The sequence below is a fragment of the Somniosus microcephalus genome, chromosome 5 (genome assembly GCF_052327205.1).
Source record: "Somniosus microcephalus isolate GS21.2 chromosome 5, FLI_Smic_1.0, whole genome shotgun sequence".
In the NCBI taxonomy this organism is placed as follows: domain Eukaryota; kingdom Metazoa; phylum Chordata; class Chondrichthyes; order Squaliformes; family Somniosidae; genus Somniosus; species Somniosus microcephalus.
This window is the reverse complement of record NC_140991.1, coordinates 139352521-139373597: the sequence shown is the minus strand read 5'-3', so window position 1 is coordinate 139373597 and position 21077 is coordinate 139352521. Positions and strand designations below refer to the sequence as shown.

At 42.3% G+C, this 21077-nt stretch overlaps 1 protein-coding gene across 1 annotated transcript; it reads left to right on the top strand.

The window, feature by feature from the left end:
- The first annotated feature begins 502 nt into the window (after nucleotides 1-502).
- On the top strand, nucleotides 503-20853 carry bet1 (Bet1 golgi vesicular membrane trafficking protein). Its single transcript, XM_085988283.1, has 4 exons — nucleotides 503-712; nucleotides 8521-8624; nucleotides 19756-19812; nucleotides 20678-20853. The coding sequence occupies exons 1-4, from the start codon at nucleotides 694-696 to the stop codon at nucleotides 20831-20833; spliced, it is 336 nt and encodes a 111-aa protein (XP_085844409.1). The 5' UTR covers nucleotides 503-693; the 3' UTR covers nucleotides 20834-20853.
- Nucleotides 20854-21077: the final 224 nt, after the last annotated feature.

Below are 21077 nucleotides of genomic sequence, written 5' to 3'. Positions count from 1 at the left end.
TGTCCTGCATGCTTCACATTATTTATTTAAGTTCCCAATAACTCATCTATCTGAGAGACCAGTGCAACTGTGGGTACAAATATATTCCTCTCCACCTCTTTTACCATAATATTCCATAATTGTATTTTCTTGAAACTTTTGTCCAATACAGCTGAAACTTTACATTGTCTAGAGAAAAATGCAGTAACTTTGATTCTGAACAAAAACAATGTACAAATAGGAAACAGTGGATTAAAGAAATCTCACCAGCTCACATTAAGACAACATTCAAATTTTCACACAGACCAGAAGCCCACGAGGCCGAACGTGATGACGAAGCTGTTCCCAGTGAACTCTGGGAGCTGTAGTTTTACCTGTGATGAGTGTGAAAGAATAATCGCTGAGGATAATGACAAGTCATTAGAGCTGAAACAACTCATTCATAAACCGAGCACGACTTACTGTCACCATTATATTGTGAATAAGGTGCGCGAGCTCGCTGGGATTTGGAACGGGGAGACAGCGGCCCGGCCGCGCGGCGTTCTCCCAGAATGCTGGCGCGTGCGGCACGCTGCGCTCTCAGGCTCAGTGATGTCGTGGCGCTGTGAGGAAGTCAGTGACAGAGTTCAGCACACAGGAAGGCTCTTGTGTACCGTCTCATACCTAGAGTGACATCGTCACAGGAGGGCTAAACTAAATCAGACTGCCGGCAAAATGAGACGTGCGGGTTTGGGTAAGATGAGGATGTCAGACGTTTAAAAAAAATCACATTGAAATGAAGTACGATGTTTGCAGGCGGTACATATATAATGGAATACAGGTCCCAGGCCACCAGTTAATTGATAGTAGCAAATATTATTGATCTATAATACTCCTACTTAAATCACTGGGAGAAATTAATAGAAGTGAATTTGTAGAAAGAAACCAGCTGCCTTATAATAAAGGGTGAGAGATGGGAGAAGGAGCAGCTAAGTGACTGTGGAACCAGATCCAGAAAACTAGATCACACACTGCATAATTTCTGAAAGAACGGTTGCAATTGGGGTGTAGGGGAGAGGATGCTACATATGAAATTGAATATATATATAGTATTTATTTTCATACTTGGGAGAAGCCACATTACTGAACGATTACATAGATTATAAACAAAAACAGAAAATACTCAGCAGGTCAGGCAGCATCTGTGGAGAAAGAGTTAACGTTTCAGGTTGCTGACGTATTGTCAGAACTGGAAAAAGTTAGAGATGTATCAGATTTTAAGCAAGTACAGAGGCAGGGAAAGGGAGGAGGGGAGGAAAGAACAAAAGGGGAAGGTCTGTTGTAATGTATACAACATTGAAGGGACTACTTTGTATTGCGGATGTATATCCTTAGTTGCGTGCGTATATAACAGACGCGTATTGATTTGTACAGTCAGTGCCGAAGTTCCAGTTACCCAGTAAAGATCACTTGAAGTTACTCTCAGTCTCTGCTACTTTATTATTTTATGTAGTTGTGTATAGCGGTACAAACACAACAAATTGGCGACGAGAATTATGAACCTACGTCTTCCTATTCTGGCATCGCATCCAGAGGACACCGAAACTTGGAAGAAAGGAGCGAGAAGGTAGAGAAAATGGAGCACGCTTGCTAAGCTAAGCAGGGGATACGTAAGTCAAGTGAAAAGTGCACAGGACTTGCATGATGCTAGCTAACTAGTAAAGAAAGAAAAACGGGTTTGGAAAAAAAAATGGCGATGATTGGCACAATTGCAGCATTTGATAGCAGCATTGAAGACTGGGCAACTTACATTGAAAGAGTGGAGTTGTACTGTGAGGCTAACGGAGTGGAGGTAGAAAAGAAAGCCACTGTTTTGCTGAGTGTTATGGGTGCGAAGACATACGGGCTGCTACGTAGTTTATTAACTCCTGAAAAGCCAGCAAACAAAACATTCAAACAAATAGTGGACACACTCCAAGACCATTTAAGCCCCAGACCACTGCTCATAGCCGAAAGATTTAAATTCCATAAACGGAACCAGAGCAAAAATGAAAGCATTTCTGAATATTTGGCAAAGTTGCGCAAATTATCAGAACATTACCAATTTGGAGTGGGCTTATCAGACGCATTGAGAGACAGATTTGTGTGTGGCATGCAAAATGAAAGCACACAAAAGAAGCTCTTGTCTGAAAAAGACCTCACCATGGAGAAGGCTCTAAGTATTGTAATTTCAATGGAAGCAGCAGCACGTGGTGCTTTAGAAATTCAACAAAAATCCCTGGAATATTCCACTAACAATGTCACTGAAACAAGAAAAGAAGTGCTATCGCTGTGGTAAAATGTCACATGACCACAATGACTGTTGGTTTAAAGACAGATTGCAGACAATGTGGCAAACGAGGGCACATTGAAAGGGTCTGCAAAGCAAAGAAGCAGAAAACTGATACAAAGGCACACCAAGTGACTGAAAACAAGAAACCTTTCAAAGATAGATACAAGAAGGTACACTATGTGACTGGAGACAGTTCAGATAAAGAAAAAAGTGACACAGACTCAGAGGAAGAGGATCTGGCTTGTCTAAAACTGCACAGTGTGAAAGAAACAGAGGATCACAGAATAATATGGGTTACTCCAGAAGTGGCAGGAGTTAGGCTGAAAATGGAGTTGGACACAGGCTCAGCTTTAACAGTGATCTCTGTACATGACTACAAACGACTGTTTTCCACACATACCGCTAAGGCCAACTGTTAAAGTACTGTTAAAGACATACACGGGACAAAGAGTGTGCCCCAAAGGTAAAATAAAAGTGACAGTGACATACAAAGAAAAAAAATACCGCAATTGAACCTCTATGTAGTGGAAAATGGAGGACCACCATTACTGGGACGCGAATGGCTCAGGAAAATACAGTTGGATTGGCACACCATCCAAGCACTGTTTGTGTCAGCAAAGGAGGACAGCAACGCCACTCCTGAGAGACTGTCACAAATACTCTCTGACTCTCAGGAACTGTTCAAGAAGGGAATAGGAACACTTAAGGGCATGAAAGCAAAAGTTAAGATTGAGGAGAACACAAATCCAAAGTTCCACAAGGCCAGACCAGTGCCTTATGCAATTCGCCCTTCAGTAGAAGCAGAGCTGGAGAACTTGGAGCAATTAGGGGTCCTGTCCAAGGTGGATTGGAGTGAATGGGCCACCCCTATAGTTCCAGTGATGAAGAAAACCTCCAGCACAAAACCAGGAAAGCCAAGAAAAGTGTGCATCCGTGGAGACTTTAAAGTGACTGTTAACCCAGTCCTCCACACAGTACAGTACCCATTGCCTCGCATTGAGGACATCTTTGCTTCCCTGTCAAGAGGGGAACGCTTCACAAAGATTGACTTGGCCCAGGCCTATCTCCAAATGGTTTTATGAAGGGGAAGTCATGTTTGACAAATTTGCTGGAGTTCTTTGAGGAAGTAACATATAGGGTGGATAAAGGGGAACCAGTGGACGTAGTGTATTTAGACTTCCAAAAGGCATTTGACAAGGTGCCACACAAAAGATTATTGCTTAAGATAAAAAATCACGGGATTGGGGGTAATATTCTGGCATGGATAGAGGATTGGCTATCTAACAGAAGGCAGAGAGTTGGGATAAATGGTTCATTCTCGGACTGGCAATCAGTAACTAGTGGTGTTCCACAGGGGTCAGTGCTGGGTCCCCAACTCTTTACAATCTATATTAACGATTTGGAGGAGGGGACCGAGTGTAACATATCAAAGTTTGCAGATGATACTAAGATGGGAGGGAAAGTAGTGAGTGAGGAGGACATAAAAAACCTGCAAGGGGACATAGACAGGCTAAGTAAGTGGGCAGAGATTTGGCAGATGGAATACAATACTGGAAAGTGTGAGGTTATGCACTTTGGCAGGAAAAATCGTAGAGCAAGTTATTATCTTAATGGCAAGAAACTGGAAAGTACTGAAGTACAAAGGGATCTGGGGGTCCTGGTGCACGAAACTCAAAAGGTTAGTGTGCAGGTGCAGCAAGTGATTAAGAAGGCCAATGGAATGTTGGCTTTCATTGCTAGGGGGATAGAATATAAAAATAGGGAGGTATTGCTTCAGTTGTACAAGGTATTGGTGAGACCGAACCTGGAATACTGCATACAGTTTTGGTGTCCATACTTAAGAAAAGACATACTTGCTCTCGAGTCAGTACAAAGAAGGTTCACTCGGTTAATCCCGGGGATGAGGGGATGGACATATGAGGAGAGGTTGAGTAGATTGGGACTCTACTCATTGGAGTTCAGAAGAATGAGAGGCGATCTTATTGAAACATATAAGATTGTGAAGGGGTTGGATCGGGTGGATGCGGGGAGGATGTTCCCGATGATGGGTGAAACTAGAACTAGGGGGCATAGTCTTAGAATAAGGGGCTGCTCTTTCAAAACTGAGATGAGGAGGAACTACTTCACTCAGAGGGTGGTAGGTCCATGGAATATGCTGCTCCAAAAAGCTGTAGAAGCTACATCATTACATAAATTTAAAACAGAAATAGACAGTTTCCTAGAAGTAAAGGGAATTAAGGGTTGCGGGGAGCGGGCAGGAATTTGGACATGAGTCTAGGTTCGGATCGCTCATGGCCCTGTGGGTAGCGGAGCGGGCCCAGGGGCCATGTAGCCTGATCCTGCTCCTATTTCGTGTGTCTAATTCTGTTAGATTCAAGAGATGGTTCTGTGATAGTAGATTGGCGGTTAGGATCAGATCAGCCATGATCTTATTGAATGGCGGAGCAGGCTCGAGGGGCCGATTGGCATACTCCTGCTCCTATTTCTTATGTTCTTATGTTCTTAATTGATGATGCATCAAAGAAGCACCTGACAATAAATACGCACAAAGGCCTTTACAAGTACAATCGGCTGGTATTCGGAATAGCATCAGCTCCTGCAATCTGGCAAAGGGCAATGGACCAAGTCCTGCAGGGGATCCTAGGTACTCAGTGTTATCTTGATGACATCATCATTACTGGCAAGAATGACAACGACCACCTTTCCAACCTCAAATAGGTGCTCATCAGGCTACGGGAGTATGGGCTCCGAGCGAACCGAGACAAGTGTGAGTTTTTCAAAAAGGAAATCTCATACTGTGGACATGTGATTGACAAGGACGGTTTACACAAGCCTCCAGACAAGATTGAAGCTGTGATTAAGGCACCAACACCTGAAAATGTGTCTTAATTGAGATCATATTTTGGACTGGTGAACTACTATCACAAGTTCTTGCCCAACCTATCCACAGTGTTACATCCACTAAATGCACTGCTACAGACAGGGTCACAATGGGAGTGGAGTGACAGCTGTGAACAAGCTTTTCAAGAGAGTAAAAGACTCATTACTTCAGAAGAGGTGCTAGCTCACTTTGACCCATCCTTACCTATTCGACTGGCATATGATGCTTCACCCTATGGCATTGGTGCCGTGTTGTCACATAAGTTCCCAGACGGCTCAGAGAGACCAATAGCCTTTGCTTCAAGATCATTGACGACAGCTGAACGTAATTATGCACAGATTGACCGAGAGGCCCTCAGCCTTGTGTGGGGAGTCAAGAAATTCAACCACTACTTGTATGGTCAACAGTTTACACTGTTAACTGACCACCAGCCTCTTGTTTCAATCTTCAACCCAAGGAAGGGCATTCCAGTGATGACGGCACAATGGCTACAGCGATGGTCACTCTTCCTAGGGGCTCACCTGTATGCTATTGAATACAAGGGGACCAAGCAACATGGCAACGCCGATGGTTTGTCACGTTTACCACTGCCGACCTCGGAGAGAACTACAACAGTTGACTCAGCCGAGGTATTTCACACAACAATAGTTGAGCAGCAACCCGAACAGCAGCAGCAGCCACAGCCTGACGAGCCCAAATCCCCCGGGGAGAAGAAAGTCATCGCAACAAAGGTTCTTGGAACAGTAATGTGGTTCAACGTACGAAATGGCTATGGATTCATCAACAGGAATGATACAAAGGAAGATGTATTTGTACATCAGACTACCATAAAGAAGAATAACCCACGGAAATATCTACGCAGTGTTGGAGACGGTGAAACTGTGGAGTTTGACGTAGTGGAAGGTGAAAAGGGTGCAGAGGCGGCAAACGTCACTGGTTCAGGTGGAGTTCCAGTTCAAGGAAGCCGATATGCCGCGGACCGAAATCGTTACCGCCGCTACAACCCTCGCCGCCGAGGGCCACCACGTAATTACCAACAGAACATTGAAGGTGGAGAGAAAAGAGTCTGGAGAGACGTTACCCAGAGAGGCAGAGGAGGCCTCCCCAGAGACTTGACTTGTAAAAGGGCTGTTGACAAAATAAAATGTTATGTTGGAATTTGAATTTTGTTACTGTAAAGACAGGCTCTGTATGTTAATTATAGAAATTTTGCATTAATATACTATTAAACTAAAGGGAGAGGAAGTGTAATGTATACAACATTGAAGGGACTACTTTGTATTGCGGATGTACATCCTTAGTTGCGAGCGTATATAACAGACGCGTATCGATTTGTACAGTCAGTGCTGAAGTTCCAGTTACCCAGTAAAGATCACTTGAAGTTACTCTCAGTCTCTGCTACTTTATTATTTTATGTAGTTGTGTATAGCGGTACAAACACAACATCTGTGATAGGGTGGAAGGCAGGAGTGATTATATTATGAAAGGTATGATAGTACAAAGCAAAAGGAGATGGTAATGGGACAAGTAAAAAAACAAAAGATGAGTCTAGAGGAGGTGTAAATGAGAATGGCAGAATCATCAATAGCTGCCATCTGAAAAAATAGGGGCCGAGATTATGGTCTGAAATTGTTGAACTCGATGTTGAGCCCAGAAGGCTGTAAGGTGCCTAATCGAAAGATGAGGTGTTGTTCCTCAAGCTTATGTTGAGCTTCATTGGAACAGTGGAGGTGAGGAGGCCGAAGACCAAGAGGTCGGAGTGGGAGTGGAGCAAAGAATTAAAGTGACAGGCGACCGGAAGTTCGGGGTTACGCTTACGGACTGAACGGAGGTGTTCCGCAAAGTGGTCACCCAATCTGCGTTTGGTATCCCCAATGTAGAGGAGACTGCATCGTGAGCAGCGAATACAGTACACTAAATTGCAAGAAGTACAAGTAAATCGCTATTTCACCTGGAAGGAGCGTTTGGTGCCCTGAACAGTGGGAAAGGAGGAGATAAAAGGGCAGGTGTTGCATCTATAGATTATTTGATTTCAACCATTTGGATTTATGTAGCACTTGTAACGTAGAAAAATGTCCACAGGTACTTCACGGAGACAGGAAAAAATGGATGCTAAATCAAAGGAGGAGATATTAGGAGAGGTGACCAAAAGGTTTATTAAAGATATTGGTTCTAAGGAGGGTCTTAAAGGAAGAGGAGTTGGAGAGACATATTTCCAGAATGTGGGCCGAGGTATCTGAAGGCACGACCACTGTTGGTGAGGAGAATGAGGGGTGGGGAGAATGAGTGATGCGCAAGAGGCCGGTGTTGGAGGAATGAGTGTGGTAGGGGTTGCAGGGCTTGATGAGGTTATGGGAATATGGAGGGGAAAGCTCATGAAAGGATTTAAACACAAGAATGAGAACTACAAATTTGAGGCTTTTGTCTGGGACTGGGAACCAATGTAGGCTAGCGAGGAAGGAGTGGTTGGAGAGTGGACTTGATAACGGATAGACTATAGGAAGGCGAGTTTTGGATGAGCTGAAGATTACAGAACTTGGAAGATGCAAAGTCGGCCAGGAAATCATTGGAATAGTCAAGTCTGGAGGTGACAAAGACGTGGATGAGGGTTTCAGCGACACATAGGTTGAGGTAAGGATGGTGGCAGGCACTGTTACAAAGGTGGTCCCTGTGATGGAGAGGATATGGTGTCAGAAGCTCAGTTCAGAGTTAAACAAGATTCTGAGTTTGTGCTGAGACAGTGACCAGAGATGGGGATGGAATTTGGGGCAGGGGACATCAATAGCTTTGGTCTTGCCAATGTTAAGCGGGATGAAATTGCCACTCGTCCAAGATTGTATGTTGGACAAGCAGTCTGGCAGCACCAAGGCAGTGAGGGGCTGAAAGAGATGATGGAAAGAAAGAGCTGGGTGTCAAATTGTCCAGAAAATTAATTTCACTGTTTACGTTGCTAAATACAAAATTGCCGCTATCAGGATGATGGGAACATCAATAGAATATGGCTTAAAATACCTGTGCAAGGTGTATTTTTAATTATTTCATTGTTGTAAATTACTTAAATTAAAATAATTGTGAATTTTTAGAAATGGTTTAAATTACTAAGATTCTTCAAAAAAAAAGTTACAGCGATTTAATTTCAGTAAGTACTCCAGAATTAGTTATAATCTAGAACACTGTAATGTCTCCCTTGTCCTCTCATCTCTACTATGATATTACCAGGATTTTTGTAATGACTCCTACGTGTAACACAAAATCAGCGTTCTTGTGTTTGGGAACCATTTGTTAGCTTACAAAGATAAATGTCAGTGTTCCATCGCCACACAATCAATTCTTTTATCTCCTACTCCAGGGGAAGGATCTCCTGCTTACACTGGAAGTGGTTACAGTGTGTATGAAGAAGAAAATGATAAATTAACAGAGGGCCTTCGAGAAAAAGTGACTGCATTAAAATCAGTAAGTTCAAATACTTGTAAACAATTATTTAAGTTTCAGATGAACTGATAACAGTGTTGCTATAGTGCATTTTTCCCATTTTATATGATCTATTATTTATTATATATTTCAATGCATTAATTTTCTATGGTACTGAAGGTGAGCTAATACAGAAATCCATTAATTCTGAATACAGTCTGCTGCTCTTAATTTGAAGTTGCTTGATTTAAATTGAATTGAAATAGTGCAAAAAACACCCCGTGCTGTTGTATTACACTTGCTTAATTCAAATTTCTGGATTTTTTTTTAAGCAAAGCATGACTTTCAATTAACAGTAGACTGTACCTTGAACTGGCTTTACTGCAAGAAAAAATTTCAGTGGACCCGAATTATTATTTCTAAACTGCTGTAGTATTATTTTGGTTTCTAGGTCATGTTAGATTAATGATATAGCATTATTAATTATTGTTGAATTAATTGTTCTCCTCATCAACTAAACTAAGACAACAGAAGGCGGTATCAGTAGAGGAGAAAGTAACATTTAGCAACAATGATGCTCTTGGAATAGCTCAAAGAATGTTTTTTGACCAGTTTGATGAATTGTGCTTGGTGGTCCTTGCTGGAGAATGGAGCTCTTTTACACAGGCCAGATGCTGTCCCCAACAATGGGGCAAGATATCCTCCGGCATTTGTAACAAAATTATCAACTTGAGTACAAAGAATTTATAATTTTGCTCCTAATAGCGAACAGGGAAATCTTCCCCTGAAGTGTCTTAACTCAACCTCAGTAAAGTATACAAAAGCAAAATACTGCGGATGCTGGAAATCTGAAATAGAAACAGAAAATGCTGGAAATACTCAGCAGGTCAGGCAGCATCTGTGGAGAGAGAAACAGAGTTAACGTTTCAGCTTGATGACCTTCATCCTCTGCTATGATTTTTCCTATTTCCCATACTTGATGTTAACTTTTGGGCAAGTGTAGCCTCCTGATGCAGTTGTGTTGCAGTTTAAGATCTGTTTGTGATTTATATTTGTATCTCCACACACACCACAGACACACACCTTTACCACGTACAGCAATATGAATCAATGTTTGAACTCTGGGATCTAATTCAAATAATAATAAACAATGACATTGTTCAATTGTTTACCCCATCTTATGCTCCGTGCCTTTGAATCTCCCTTTCCCACTCACTGGATCTAGAGATAAGTTAAAATAAGCAGAGGATGGACAAAAACTTGCCCTCATTGGAGAGGAAGGAAAATACAGCTGTAAGCGAGGAAAATCTGGATGGTAAAACAGAACTAACAGACTCCGGTGTTACCCAGATCAATAGTTTTATTACGAGTGCACACGGGAGAACCACCTCAGCCAACCCCAGCTGGAAGCACCGTTCTCAGAAGAAAAGTGACAATACAGCTTAGTGTATTAGACAACACCCACTTATTACTAATGGGGTGTATACATGGGAATATTGATACTTCGTTGGTTTACATGGTTAATCAATCAACTACTAAGCCTGTCCCCCTGAATACATCAGTAAAAAGCTTGTCGACTGTAGGAGGCTTCATATTCATGAGCTATCTCTTACTCTTGTTATCAGTATGGGAAAGTATTTTCCAGCAGAGACATGGCTAGCTGGCTACAAAGCCACATTGAATTATGCAGCTGGCTGACTACTTCTTCAAGGCCTTATTTGCTGCTGCTCCTAATCGTGCCTTTGTACTCTTATCTCTTCCAAGTACAGGCTCTTTCTAAACAGTTACATAGAAACATAGAGATAGGAACAGGAGTAGGCCATTCGGCCCTTCGAGCCTGCTCCGCCATTCAATGAGATCATGGCTGATCTTCGTCTGAGATCATAGCTGATCTTACCAGTTCAGTACCCCGTCCCCGCCTTTTCTCCGTAACCCTTAATCCCCTTAGCCTTCAGAAATATATCCAATTCTCTCTTGAAAATATTTATTGAATTAGCCTTCACAGCCCTCTGTGGCAGGGAATTCCACAGGCTCACCACTCTTTGAGTGAAGAAATTCTTCCTCATCTCTGTTTTAAATGATTTGCCCGCTATTTTTAGACTGTGGCCCCTGGTTCTGTGCTCCCCTGCCATTGGAAACATTCTCTCTGAATTCAGCCTGTCCAGGCCTGCCATAATTTTATATGTTTCGATGAGATCCCCTCTCAATCTTCTAAACTCCAGTGAGTACAAGCCCAAACTATTCAATCTCTCCTCGTAGGTCATTCCCGCCATTCCAGGTATCAGCCTGGTGAATCGCCGCTGCACTCTTTCCATGGCAAGAACATCCTTCCGCAGATGGGGCGACCAAAACTGTACACAATACTCCAGATGCGGTCTCACCAGCACCTTGTACAGCTGTAGTAAGGTATCCCTATTCCTATACTCGAACCCCCTTGATATGAAGGCCAACATACCATTTGCCTTCTTAATCGCCTGTTGCACCTGCATGCTCTCCTTCAGTGACTGGTGCACAAGAACACCCAGGTCCCTCTGCACTTCCCCATCTCCCAATCTATTGCCATTTAGATAATAATCCACCCTCCTGTTTTTACCCCCAAAGTGGATAACCTCGCATTTATCCACATTATAGTGCATCTGCCACGTATCCGCCCATTCCCCCAACCTGTCCAAATCGCACTGTAGCCTCCTGACATCCTCATCAGAGCCCACCCCTCCTCCTAGTTTAGTGTCGTCAGCGAATTTGGAAATATTGCATCCAATTCCCTGATCCAGATCATTTATATATATTGTGAACAGCTGGGGTCCCAGGACAGATCCTTGCGGCACCCCGCTGGTCACTGCCTGCCACTCCGAAAACGAGCCGTTTATTCCAACTCTCTGTTTTCTATCCGCCAGCCAGTTCTCTATCCACGTTAATACTTTGCCCCCAATCCCATGAGCCTTAATTTTGCATGATAATCTTTTGTGTGGAACCTTATCGAAGGCTTTCTGGAAGTCAAGGTACACCACATCCACTGGCTCTCCCCCATCTATTTTACCAGTTACTTCCTCAAAAAATTCCAGCAGATTAGTCAAACACGATTTATCCTTTGTAAATCCATGTTGACTCTGTCCGATCCTTTCCCCATTTGTCAAGTGCTCCGCTATTTTATCCTTAATAATGGACTCTAGCATTTTGCCCACAACCGATGTAAGGTTTACTGGTCTATAATTCCCTGCTTTCTCTCTACCCCCCTTTTTAAATATTGGGGTAACATTAGCTACCCTCCAATCCACAGGTACTGTTCCCGAGTCAAAGGAGTTCCGGAAGATGATCCTTAGAGCATCTGCTATCTCCAGGGCCACCTCCTTAAGTACCCTAGGATGTAGTTTATCAGGCCCCGGGGATTTGTCGGCCTTCAGTCCCCTCAACTTACCCAACACCATATCCCTAGAGATACTAATTTCTGTCAGCTCCTCCCTCTCATTCGTCCCTATGTTTGTCGATATTCCTGGGAGGTTATTTGTGTCCTCCTTTGTGAATACAGAACCAAAGTATGAGTTTAATTGGTCTGCCATTTCCTTATTCTCCATTATATATTCTCCCGAATCGGACTGCAAGGGACCGACTTGGGATTTTACCAGTCTTTTCCTCCTGATATACCGATAAAAGCTTTTGCAGTCTGTCTTTATGTTTGCTGCAAGTTTACTTTCGTATTCTATTTTCCCCTTCCTGATTAATCCCTTTGTCCTCTTTTGCTGTATCCTGTACTGCCCCCAATCTTCCGGTCTGGTGCTTTTTTTTGCCAGTTGATATGCCCTTTTTTTTGATTTTATGCTGTCCCTAATTTCCCTCGTTATCCACGGTTGAGTCACCTTTTTAGGTTTATTTTTGTGCCAAACCGGTATAAACATGTTCTGGAATTCTTCCATTCTATCTTTGAATGCTTGCCATTGTCTATCCACTGTCAATCCCCCCAGAAACACCACCCAATCAATCTTACCCAATTCCCGTCTCATACCCTCGTAATTCCCTTTATTTAAGTTCTGGACCTTAGTCTCTGATTCAATTTCCTCACTCTCCATCTCGACTGAGAGCTCGATCATATTATGATCGCTCTGACCCAAGGGGCCTCGTACAAGAAGATTGCTGATAAGTCCCTTCTCATTGCACAATACCCAGTCTAAAATGGCCTAATCTCGAGTCGGCTCCTCGACATATTGGTCCAGATAACCGTCCCGAAAACATTCCAGGAATTCCTCCTCCTCAGAATTTTTACTAATTTGGGTAGTCCAATCAATATGTAAATTAAAGTCACCCATGATGACAGCTGTGCTCTTATCGCACGCTTCTCTAATTTCCCTTTTTATGCCTTCCCTCACCTCCATATTACTATTTGGAGGCCTATATATCACACCCACTAACGTTTTCCTCCCCTTGCTATTTCTCATTTCTACCCATACAGATTCCGTTTCATCCGAGTTAATATCCTTCCTTTCCATTGCATTAATCCCCTCCTTTACCAGCAATGCTACCCCACCTCCCCTACCTTTTTGCCGATCCTTCCTAAATATTGTATATCCCTGGATGTTAAGTTCCCAGCCTTGCCCACCCTGCAGCCACGTTTCTGTAATCCCAATCAAATCATACTTGTTTACCTCTATTTCCACAACTAATTCATCCACCTTGTTCCTAATGCTTCTAGCATTAAGATACAAAGCCTTCAGGCTTGCTTTTTTCACACTCTCATTATGAATTAGTTTGGCCCTTTGTGTTTCTCTCCTTTGCTTATTGCTTCTCACCTTTCTACCATCTATTTCTAACTTCATATGACTTCCCTCTTTTCCACTACCTAGGTTCCCATCCCCCTGCCAAATTAGTTTAAATCCTCCCGAACCGCCCTAGAAAATATTACCCCGAGGACATCGGCTCCCTCACAGTTCAGGTGTAGACCGTCCCCTTGGTACAGGTCACTGTTACCAGGTTGTAATTACAAGCAACATTTCAGAATGCCTTTGGTCAGCTAATTTCTATTTATGTTAGTTTAAAAGGGTTAATATAGCCAAGTATTCCCATGGTGCTTTGCGTTTGTTTTCCAGCTAACAAGACTAAATGGTACCTTTCAGATAGTTTTATACCGGTCGAATACTGAGGACCCCTTTATATCCCTTAAACCAAATTTTATCCTAACAATCCCCCCTTTTGGCCCTTGGCTAAGCCCAAGGTAGCCAACCCTTATCCGTCACCTATATGCAGGATGCTGTACCTCATCTTAACCAGGTTCCCTTCGTGGTGGCCACCAGTCCGGGTGGAAGAGAGGCAGAACATCTGATAGTCCTATCAAACTATGATTGTCTCCCCTTTTTATATGCACCTTACCCTGGTATATACTACTCCCGGTACCACTCAGACATGTCCTTTGTTGAGGTCAAAGAGGCACTGGGGACATTCTCACCCAGTCTCTGCTTTACTGCCTTAGCCAACCTTTTCATCCTCTGCCTACGACATTTATTACAGGCCATAAAAATCAAGAAGCACATTACAACAAACGGCACTACTACTAATACATGTGAAATTAATCTAATCCAAGGATGGATCTGTATATTCAGTCCCCAACTCCAAAGGTCATCCCACCAAGTGGTGACTTTAATTTGATCAATGTCATGCTTAATATTTTTATTGTTCTGTTGTAGGCTATAATAAACCTTCTGAGAGAGGCGTATCTCCATTCGCAATACTTTCAAGTGTTCAGGCAACAGGGGTATCGGATACCCAAATGTGTTCTGATAGTCTTTTAAGTCTTTCTTGATATCTTCAGAAACTTGTAAGGTGGTGAGGTTATGCTGGTGTATCTCCACCAATTCCTCGTGTCCAATCCATACCGGGTTTTCAGAAGTGAAGCAGAACTCTGAACTTAGAATATCACAAGTTAGATTGGCATATTTAAACATTTTCAAATTAGTTGTAACACAATATTCACCCTTTCCGGCGTATTCCACTTGAGTGGGTTTTAAATCCGCCTCTAGGGCCTCTATGGTACAATTAATATCCTGATTGGTACCAGTATTGTTAAACCCACACTGTGCCTCTGGGCTGTGCCCAATACTATGTGGACATAGAGTGATAGCGTGCCTAGTAACACATCCCTCCAATTTTGTTCCAGCCAAATTCCCTTTAATCTTTACAGCATATGGTAACATATTGTGATGGGATATGTGCATTCCGTCCTTCACTACCCCAATATTCCATATTCGGTACACCTCTCGTCCTTGGGCTTCGGGTGCCATCACTGGTATTACCAATACTAACCCTAGGAGCCCTTCCCTGTCAGGTTTACACTCGACTTGTATGGGGTACACCCGAACCATTGCTCTCAACTGGCAATCCATCAAGCTCCTGCCTGCTAATGCCCGTTTAGAGGTACCGTTCCCCTGCCTATATCTGGGCCAGGATTTCTCTGGTTCCACAATCCAGTTACCATATGTGCTACATATGTCATTAGCAGCCGCCTGCTGAGATGCATTGTACTCTTATTAATTTATTAATGGTTTGGGCATGTGTTTCTAGCACTGTAGCTATCTTTTGCAAATATATGGTCAGCGTTTGATCCTCAGATAATTCCTTACCTGTATTTTCATTTGTCTTTTGTAATACATCTTTAATGCGAGACCCTAGGTCTCTAACCTTTTGATCCAGTGCCGCCAAATCCAATAGTGTTAACAACTGAGGTACCCATATTAAAGGCAGTTGCTGCGTCATTTATCACAGACCTTTTACGTTTCCATATCTGTCTATCTCTTTTACGGTGCCCACCTCCATTCCATGTCGCGCCTTGTTTTAACACTTGAGTTAGAAGGTGTTGGTACAATTGTTGAGTTTTCTTAGAACACCACGTAGGTAAGGCCGTATCGGTTAAATCTAGCACTACCGGTACAAGCTCATGCTGCACATTATCATACAATTAGTTTACAAGATAACTTCCATTTATCAAATCATAATTTTCCTTCTATCTCTGTGGGGAAATATTAACTTAACATTAAGAAACTTAAACTTAATAATGTCCACTATCTTTAAATTTCATACTAAAGTTGTTGCTTGGTGAACTTAAACAGCTGTCAGTAGAAAGGGTTAACTCCTTTGCAGGCTTTTGAAGGTGGAGCAAAACGTTATCAGCCTTACGCAATTGCGTCACTTCACGTAAATAAAAAAAAAAAACATTCCCGATCGAAAAAGACAGTTGTGTTTTCACACTTTAACTAAACACGAACACTTGGGCTTCATTGGTCAGATTCCCTTTCTCAGCTGCCCGCTTGGCTGCCTTGTCTGCCCATGCATTGCCCTGTTGGTGTCGGTCAGTAATCTTCTTGTGTGCTTTAATTTATTATTGCGCACTCTTGGGGTAGGAGAGAGGCTCCTACTAATTCCTTGATTATATCCTCGTGTCTTATGGGTCCTCCTCCTGATGTCATATATCCTCGCCTACTCCAGGCTACCATGTAATCAGGCACCACCCCAAAGGCATACCGACTATCTGTATATGTTTACACTTTTTCCTTCGGCTAACCTCAGGGCTTCGGTGAGAGCCACCAAGCCTGCTACCTGAGCAGATAGGCTTCCTTCTAGCCGACCTTCCCTTTTAACCTATCCGTTGCCATTGTAATAATCCTTACTGTGGTAGTTATAGATGTGGAATGGCCTATTCTGGTCTGGTAATCCCAGGGCAGGAGCACTTACGAGGGCTTGTTTAACTTTACAAAAGCTGTTTCATGGTTGGGGCCCCAGTCCACCAGCTCCTGGGATGGTTTCCCCCCTTTGATCAAATCCTGTATAGGCTGGGCCATTTCTGCATATTCTGGGATAAAGCGGTCCCTTCCTGCTGCCATCTCTAGCTGCTTGTAAGTACGGAACTGTGATAAATCAAAGCACACAGCCAGTGGTTGCGTGCTGCTCCTCTTGGCCCTAGTGCCCCTCCCATCTGTCTTCGGGCATTTGTCTCTTCCCTTGTGTTATTATGTATCCTAGGTAGATTTCTTCATCCTTCCCTACCTGTACCTTTCTAGGGTTTAACTTTAGTCCCACATTCTGTAGGGCTCCCAGCACCGTAGTCAGTGAAATATTGTAGAGGGACCTGCCACTATCAGATGTTCTTGCGGAGCGGAGTTATCTTATTCAATTCAGACTACACCAATCCATACCCCGTGGCCACAATGAAAGTCCGGCTTCAATAGGCTAACCCACCTCACAACTCCAATTCAATCCAAACCAATCCCCCTTTCAACCAACCAGTATCACTTGGAAAAGAAAGAAGGAAGCCATTTCAACAAAGAAACAATCACTCATGCTCTGCAAACATTCACATTCAAATTCATTTTCTTCCAGGCACACTGGCAACTGTAACGTCAAGGCCGAAGCCCATCCTCTGCATCAACAATGAACAGACAAAACAAAACAAAATAGCACATTCTTGCAGAAAACAGTAAATTACGTCATATTTCTTATTGTCCTTTCTTCAGATGTCTTTCCAAAATACTATAAAAACATTGAATATAACTGGAGAAAAATTAGTTTTTCAACATTTAAACAAATCAAATCAAACTGCTTTGGAAGATTTCACCATAGCAACCGCAACTCCAAGGTTAAATCTTAGACTGGAACTTAAATCTTTTGTTAAACAAATTGTTTTTGGTTTTTTTTACACACCAGCTTAACTTAAATTCGTTCAAAAGTTTTTCCAATTCTGGGGGCACAATCTTATTCACACATTCTTAAAACTTCCAAAATCCAAGACATGACAAAAGGGTTAAATGCTTTTTTTAACACAGAGAAGTGGGTGGAGCTAAAACACACAACAGACATTTTTTTTTTAAGGACAGACTTTCAGACAAAGGAATATTGTAACTTCTTAAACATTCACAGCCAGGAAAATGTTCACACTCCAACACACACCTTCACACAAACTGAGCATATTCTCCAGGTTACTTTCACTCAGCAAATCCTGTATCTCATTTGCCCCAGCACAGACGTCAATAACCTCCATGTCGGCAAAACCCTAAATTTATTTATTTTTTCTTTTTTTTAAATCGGTGACTCAGCAGCTTTGCCTGGCTTTCCAAATCTTTTTTTTTTCCTTGCTGAGTTTTCAAATTGGTTAGCCTGCAAATGAGATCCTTTCCCTTCTTTATCTCTGCATCCTTTTTAGGCATTCTATATAACTTCTGACTTACTTCTCAATAGTTCTTATGTTACCCTATCATTCACCCACACACACTTATTTTGCGCACACTCACTTGTCATGGGATCATGATCCTGTGGTGTTTATAGTTCCCTACACCTACTTGATCCTGGCCGTCACGTGGGACTATGTCCTCTTAATTCAGGCTCAGGAAAGGTGTTTGAGATAGTGCCGATCACCCCGTGACTCTCAAAGATCCAATCTTATGTTTTAAAGGAGCGACGACACAAAACTTATACTCTAAACAGACAAACACTTATGCTCTAAGCAGACAAACGCTCATGCTCTAACTATCCTTTAATCCCTCCAGATCGTCACCCGGTATTTAGTGTTGTGAGGACTCTCTATCCCCAGAGAGACACCCTTCAAGCTCTCTCCCTCGGCTCGCTCCTGGCCGTCGGCGACACTTAACCCTTCGCGGGGATGTCCTATCCCCAGAGAGACACCCTTCAAGCTCTCTCCCTCGGCTCGCTCCTGGCCGTCGGCGATTTTTACCTAGCGCTTCCCCACCCAGCGCTTTTCCCCTTGGCGCTTTTCCCACCCGAGAGTTTCTAAACTCCTTGGGTCTGCTTGTACCCTAAAATGCGTCCTATTGGTCCACACCTGAAGCCTGTTGCTCCTTCACTCGCTGTTCTTTATACCACCGCTACCCCGATCCGCCGCGCAGACTTCCACGTTAAGGGTGAATATTGCTACTCACCCCTCCGTGTATGTCGTTGCGGAGGATCGATCAGCAGTCCGGTGGTATCCCACTTCTGACACCAAGCTGTAAGCGAGGAAAATCTGGATGGTAAAACAGAACTAACAGACTCGGGTGTTACCCAGATCAATAGTTTTATTACGAGTGCACACGGGAGAACCACCTCAGCCAACCCCAGCTGGAGGCACCGTTCAGAGGAAAAGTGACAATACAGCTTAGTTTATACAGTTTATTAGACAACACCCACTTATTACTAATGGGGTGTATACATGGGAATATTGATACTTCATTGGTTTACATGGTTAATCAATCAACTACTAAGCCTGTCCCCCTGAATACATCAGTAAAAAGCTTGTCGACTGTAGGAGGTTTCATATTCATAAGCTATCTCTTACTCTTGTTATCGGTATGGGAAAGTATTTTCCAGCAGAGACATGGCTAGCTGGATACAAAGCCACATTGAATTATGCAGCTGGCTGACTACTTCTTCAAGGCCTTATTTGCTGCTACTCCTTAATCGTGCCTTTGTACTCTTATCTCTTCCAAGTACAGGCTCTTTCTAAACAGTTACCAGGTTGTAATTACAAGCAACATTTCAGAATGCCTTTGGTCAGCTAATTTCTATTTATGTTGGTCTAAAAGGGTTAATATAGCCAAGTATTCCCATGGTGCTTTGCGTTTGTTTTCCAGCTAACAAGACTAAATGGTACCTTTCAGATAGTTTTATACTGGTCGAATATTGAGGACCCCTTAAACCAAATTTTATCCTAACACTTTGAACAGTCTTTTGAAGTGAAAATGGTTCCATGTATATGATGTGATGCTAAACCCTGATGCAAATTCTGAGTTCTGACGAAAGGTCATCGACCTGAAACGTTAACTCTGTTTCTCTCTCCACAGATGCTGCCTGGCCTGCTGAGTATTTTCTGTTTTTATTTCAGATTTCCAGCATCCGCAGTATTTTGCTTTTGCAAATTATCTTAAGTTTTTTTGCTCCCATGACCACCAGGACCAACTTTGTGAGTTGTCATGGATGTCTTTACCTGCACTGTGTTGTTTTGCCATCAAATATATACAAGAAAAAAATTCCATGAAATACGGCGTTGAATGGAAATTGCATCATAAACATAGCATAAACTAAAAAGTATTTTAAAGTGTAAAATATGGAATAAGACAACTGTGTGCTGTTAAACATTTAAACATTGGTGTTTGTTCTCTTCCCCTCTTCCCTCCTCCCCCACCCCTCCCCCCCCCAACAGCTTTCCATTGATATTGGAACTGAAGTTAAATACCATAATAAAACGCTGGATGAAATGGTACGTATCGCACACCCTCAAGCTGTCGTTAATGAATGTATCTTGAATATTGCCCTTGTTGTGGGTGGGAGCGGGGTTTCAAGCTACATCCAAGTCACAGTATCGACTGACATGTAGGAAAGCTTCAATTTAATCCAGTGGAACGATAGTCCATCTTAGTAACCATTTAATGCCTATGGCAGCACAAAGGCTTCATTACCTCAGTAAGGGATTGTGCTGGAAGTTAGTTTTTCCAAGTAATTTGTTTCTTTATCAAGGAATGTCACATCATGTCTATCCTGTCATTGGCAACAATAAAAAATGTAACAACACATTGTGCAGGTGAAAATTCACCAGTCTCTGTTCATTTATGCAAAAAAATAGATTAAGCTGTACAAGTTGTTAAGTGCAAATGCAAGTGTGCAACTCTGGTAGGTGATTCAATAAGCAGGAGGTAAGGCCCTATGCTGCGACGGTAGTGAGGTTATGTAAAACAAACATGTGCCTGACTGGTGACGAAATACAAAGGCAGCAAGAATTGCGCTTGTGTAACTGAAATCGGTGAATTGGGATAGGAATTAATCAAAAATATTTGTGGCAAAATGTATAACTGGTAAAAATGGTTTGAGACAGACAGTTGTAGGCTCTTGAAACAGATGAATTGGTGAACACTATTTGTTAATCAAAGCAAACTACTGTTGAAGGATGTTAGTTTCCTCCAGGTCTTTGCTTTTTAAGTTGGAACTTTTTTTTACATGATAAAATAAATTATTATGCTAAATATCCATCCACCTTGTAGTGTTAAAAATTATACATAATGTTGTGTATACATTAGAATAATGTTTCATTGGGTATTTAACTATGTATTTATACCCTGTTTTTATAGGATACTGGATTTGAATCTACAGGTGGACTGCTGGGAGCAACCATGGGTAGACTCAAACACTTATCTCGTGGGAGCCAAGCAAAAGTGATATGCTACATGATGCTATTTGCATTTTTTGTATTCTTTGTACTTTATTGGGTTATTAAACTGAGGTGAAATAAATTTGTGCCACTCCAGTATTTGCTTCTAACTCATTACATACATCTAAAAAGCTATATTTTCTGCAATAATTCAGGGATAATTAATCTTAAAGACTTTAAGAGAATGATGTTGCATTCATGTTGCAAACTGTAGTCTCATGTTTTCTGCCATTCTCTGTGGTTGCTAATCAGATCAACCTTTCATGTTTATATTATATATATATATCAGTAATGGTATAAATATTCTGACAATTTAAAAT

Excerpts from the sequence above, each read along its gene's own strand:
- bet1 (XM_085988283.1), top strand. Across the intron at positions 8,625-19,755 it reads AAGTGACTGCATTAAAATCA|CTTTCCATTGATATTGGAAC; the intron begins GTAAGTTCAAAT and ends CCCCCCCAACAG. Across the intron at positions 19,813-20,677 it reads ATAAAACGCTGGATGAAATG|GATACTGGATTTGAATCTAC; the intron begins GTACGTATCGCA and ends CTGTTTTTATAG.